The 4329-nt window shown below is 40.9% G+C and overlaps 1 protein-coding gene across 1 annotated transcript in view; it reads right to left on the minus strand.

Moving 5' to 3' along the window:
- The window catches only part of chrna4b (cholinergic receptor, nicotinic, alpha 4b), a 10268-nt gene extending 6300 nt beyond the window's left edge, over positions 1-3968 (minus strand). Inside the window, exons 1-2 of the mRNA XM_005730774.1 lie at positions 3689-3968; positions 1023-1174 (exon numbers count right to left, since the gene is read on the minus strand). Of these exons, the coding sequence (XP_005730831.1) occupies positions 1023-1174; positions 3689-3740 (204 nt within the window). The 5' untranslated portion in view covers positions 3741-3968. The remainder of the gene's footprint in view (positions 1-1022; positions 1175-3688) is intronic.
- Between the last annotated feature and the right edge of the window lie 361 nt (positions 3969-4329).

The raw sequence follows: 4329 nt of genomic DNA on the forward strand, positions 1-4329 counted from the left end.
CACACACACACACACACACACACACACACACACATTCATGAATCATTTCTAGAACAAATCAACCAGAACAAAAAACACTTTCACTTCTTTGCAGGCAAGCTGCTTTCGCCAGCTCTTCCCTGGGAACTTCTAAGACACAGCAGTCAGTGAATGCACTGTGCAGGAGAAGACAACTTCACCTAAAGTTGACTCTCACCGGCAGGCAGGTGGAGAAAGTACTGTCAACTAATTGTGTGTCATAAACCTGAAAAGTCATCCCCTGCAGCACAGTCTTGCACTGGGTAACTTTTAAATGGCTCTGCATGGCAGTCGGGTGTTTATATAACCATTTTTACCTTAGTCAACAGAATCTCAGTGACATTTGTGTAAAATGCATACTAAAAGCTTGCACTTAAAACCACAGGAGGTCTGGAATGCAAAGATACCAACATGACGAGAGGGGATAACGACGTTATTTTTGTCTAGAGCAGCTGTGTCTGGATTGCTGCTCAGGAGACAGATTTGAATATTTACTGTCTGTGTTAGCATACTTGACAAGTGAATTTAATTTGGGAAAATAATGCATTGTCTTCTGTTGGTGTGCTTTCATTTCCGCTGATTTATCTCTCTTGCGTGGTGTATCTTTCAGCTAGTAATTACCAATATACAGCACATAAGACAGAATCTCCTCCCAACATAACACTCATAATAATGAAACACATGTCTCATGCCCATTCAACAAGCCAGGATGTTTGTAATTACAAGGATAGCTTTTTTGTTAAATCGTTACAACTTTAGTGATATATGTATTTAGATATTTACATAAATTGTTACTTAATTATAGGTAGTTAAAAAAAAGCTATTTAATGATCAGAGTCCCATTATGGAGCCATAACATCGAAATGTCTCGCAGTCGTTTCTTTTCTCCTCAAAGAAGAAACACACAGATCGTGTTATTTTTGAAGGGCACAGTGGTAGCTAGACTTTAATGTCCAGTCGTAGATGTTGATGGAAACTTAACAAAGATGTCAGCTATTACTTACCACATCAATTAGCTGAGCGATAGATAGTCCAAAGTGGACTAGTACTGTATCTGTAGTGTTCCTCACAGGTCGGGAGAGCTTATTGTAATTTGCAAACAGATTCTGGAGCAGCCTCTCTTCAGCGTGGGCACGGGGTCCAAGTTGGAAACACACTGAGGCCAGAAATGAGAAAAAAATTCAACAAAACAAGAAGCTGAGATTAATCGTGTGCCGTCCTGTTTATGTAATTTAAACGAGACCAATTGATCTTTACTTAGAACTGCAACTGCAATGCATAGGATATTCATTCCTACGGTTTTTTTTTTGGTTTTTTTTTTTAACTCCATGGTGATTTGTACCAGTTGATTTTGTGCAGGGCTCTCGTGCATATTCTCATAACCATTTTGAATTGTTTCTATTTTTGTTCACATATTCATGAAATACAGGGCAGAACTTTATACGAATACTATTAATGTTGAAAATATTTGCTTCCATTCACAATACATTCATCTGTAATGGATTGAGCTGATGCTACGATACCAAAGAATACAGAGTGTAATCTAAAAGTAGGGTGACCTCTATTATACAGCTGGCCTATGGTTACATGAGACGGGATCTGAGAGACGGGACAAATCAGGATGGAGGGTTTGGGGTGGGGGGGTTGCATAAAAGGAATAAGAGGAAGGAACAAACGTGCTGATGGAGCGATTTGTCCAGACGTTTCCCTCACCACCCTCCTCCACCCACCCTCCACTCTCTCCCTCTCCCTTTCTTCCTTTCAACAGCCGTCCTGATGAAGCAACTCAATCAGATCCCTCGGCACTGAGAAGGACCCGGCGAGGTCTGGGGACAATTAAAGAGAAAGGGATGATCCTGTGCCTTCGACAGGACGACGTCCTTTGCATTTTGGTTCTTTCCTTTTACATTCACTTGGGCACTTTTCCATTATAAACCTTGTTGCATCTGTGCAGGTAATTCATTGTGTTTGCAATCTTTCAGAGGCAGTGATTGATTTAACTGGCCTCACTGATATTTTATCATCTCTAGCAGTACCACACAGTTCAATGTCTTTCTTTCTCTTTGGATTTAATTTGTTTTGTCAAATATCACATGAAAAAAATAATCCTAAAGAGGACCCTTCCAAACTAGATTCTTGTGGTTTCTGGACAACATTAATATATTCGCCAAACACACTTGCTTGGCTCAGGCCCCTATAGAAAGGACGTGAGAGGACCTTTCTATAGGCTTCCATTAGTAACTTCCACTTTTCTAAGGCTATATTATTCCAAACGCCCCTTACTTGTATCCTTAAAATAGCGATACAGGTGTTGTTGCCATGCTGCTGGCCTTCCTCTTGGGTCCTTCTACCCACTCAATCAAAGTTGATGGGCTGTCTTTCAGTTGACTGAAAACTGGCATCCACTATTTTTAAAAGCTTGGGATCGATATCTTATTAAATGGATATAGTTTCTTTTTCCTTTCATGTCTTGTCTTCCTGTTTTCACCTGGATCTGTTTGACATTTCCAGACACCCAACAACCTTGAAATGCTGTTACACGTTCAGACGAGAGAGGCCGTCAAAGGTGGCGTTTGTTTTATCGCATCAAATTCTAGCATTATCTGTTGAATGCGACCAATATTAAACTAAACCGGAGGCTCAAGTACATTCTAAATCAGCCTTGGGACTAATGGGTTTATATGGGAGAGCTCACAGGGTGTTGTGACTTTGGTAAAAAATGCAGATTAGAGCAATAATCTTTGCAGGGAAAAGTAGGCAACTGTTAGATGAGTTTACTTCTACATGGTGTGTTCTCCATTACACTATGAATAAGACTCATGCAGACTGTGATGATGCCAGTGTCTGTCACTCGTTATCGTGAAGTTTTTCTTATATTGCTGTATTTTACAGTTTTCTGAAGCTACAGCAAAGCCTGATGAGTTATTTGGACGTGTCAGAGCTAATGGGTCCAAATCTGTCCTCATCTGATCAATGCTGTCTCATAGGACAGTATTGCATCAGAAGCAAATTAGTTTTCACTCAAGTGAATACTACACTTGAACCAGGCAGATGAAGCTTGTTACCAGGCTACAAAGCTCGCGTAGCAACACAGGCAGTTTCTACCCTTCAGCAGCAAACTACAGAAAACAAGTTTTTTTGTCCCAAAGGTCGTGTGTTTTTATGGTTGTATTGTTCATTGTGCCAAATTAGCCCTCAGCAAAAATCATTGCCTGTCTAATAAGTAATGAGACTGGGGTGGACTGAATATAGATGACTGGGGTAAGGAGAGAGGCTTATATTAAATAGAAAAGCAAGGCCATCTGATGCCTTTCAGTCGTTTCTCTGAATTGCCCTGCTATTTAGGGCAAATCTATTGAAAGGGCAAATCTATTGAAATGGCACAAATACAGGCAGTTCTTTTGAGTCATGCAGTAAATTTCTTTGTAAGCCAACTTTGTTGATGCTGATAAACTTGACCAGCGTGATATTTTAAACAGAAAAAAGAGGAGTGGAAAAAAATCTAATTTGAGATGATTAGTAGCTAAAAAACCCCTCCTCTTTCAATATATACTTCTGCCTTCAGCAAAAATGAAAAATGCATAAACATCCTTCGCATCGGTTTCCCCTATGTTGAAAAATAAAATGACAGATGATGCAGCTTTAATGACAGCACGGTGGAATTATTTACCTTGTGGAGGAAGAGTGAAGAAAAGTAAGCTCAAACATTTGTAGAAATCCATAGTGATCCAGCAGTACCCAACTCTATCAGTGAACTCCCTCCAACTTCTGCTGGATTTCAGTCATAGCAGAAGTGATCAAACCTGGAAAGTCTGCCCTGTGACAGCAGGTCGTCAAGGGGTTCAGATCAGGTTAAACACCCAGACGCAGAGGTCACGTCAGTCTGAGTCAACCCAGGGTCCGGCGGTCCTCCTGATTCCATCTCTCCATCTTTTCACAATCTCTTTTGTCCAGTCATAGCAGTATGAAGGACCCACAGACACATAGTGTAGTTTTTCTCATCCAACACTTCAAAGTCCCTCCTCCTCCTTCCACTGGAATCCTTCATCCAAGTGTGGCTGGCTTATCCTTCTCTTCTCCACCCTCCCTGTCAACATTACTCCCTCCCTCGCCTCTCATCTCTCCGCCTCCTCACCTCATCTCTCCCTCTCTCTCTTTCTCTCCCCCCTCTCTCTCTCACACACCTCATTTCTCTCTTTGTATTCTATCTTTCCCTCCTACTTACATATTTCTTTTTCTCCCTGTTCCAGTTTTCTCTTCTTCACTTTTTTCATTGAAAACAGAACTTTTTGTCAGTCTCTTTCTCTCTCT

The sequence above is a fragment of the Pundamilia nyererei genome, unplaced genomic scaffold (genome assembly GCF_000239375.1).
Source record: "Pundamilia nyererei isolate P.nyererei 1_Seehausen unplaced genomic scaffold, PunNye1.0 scaffold00039, whole genome shotgun sequence".
Taxonomy (NCBI): domain Eukaryota; kingdom Metazoa; phylum Chordata; class Actinopteri; order Cichliformes; family Cichlidae; genus Pundamilia; species Pundamilia nyererei.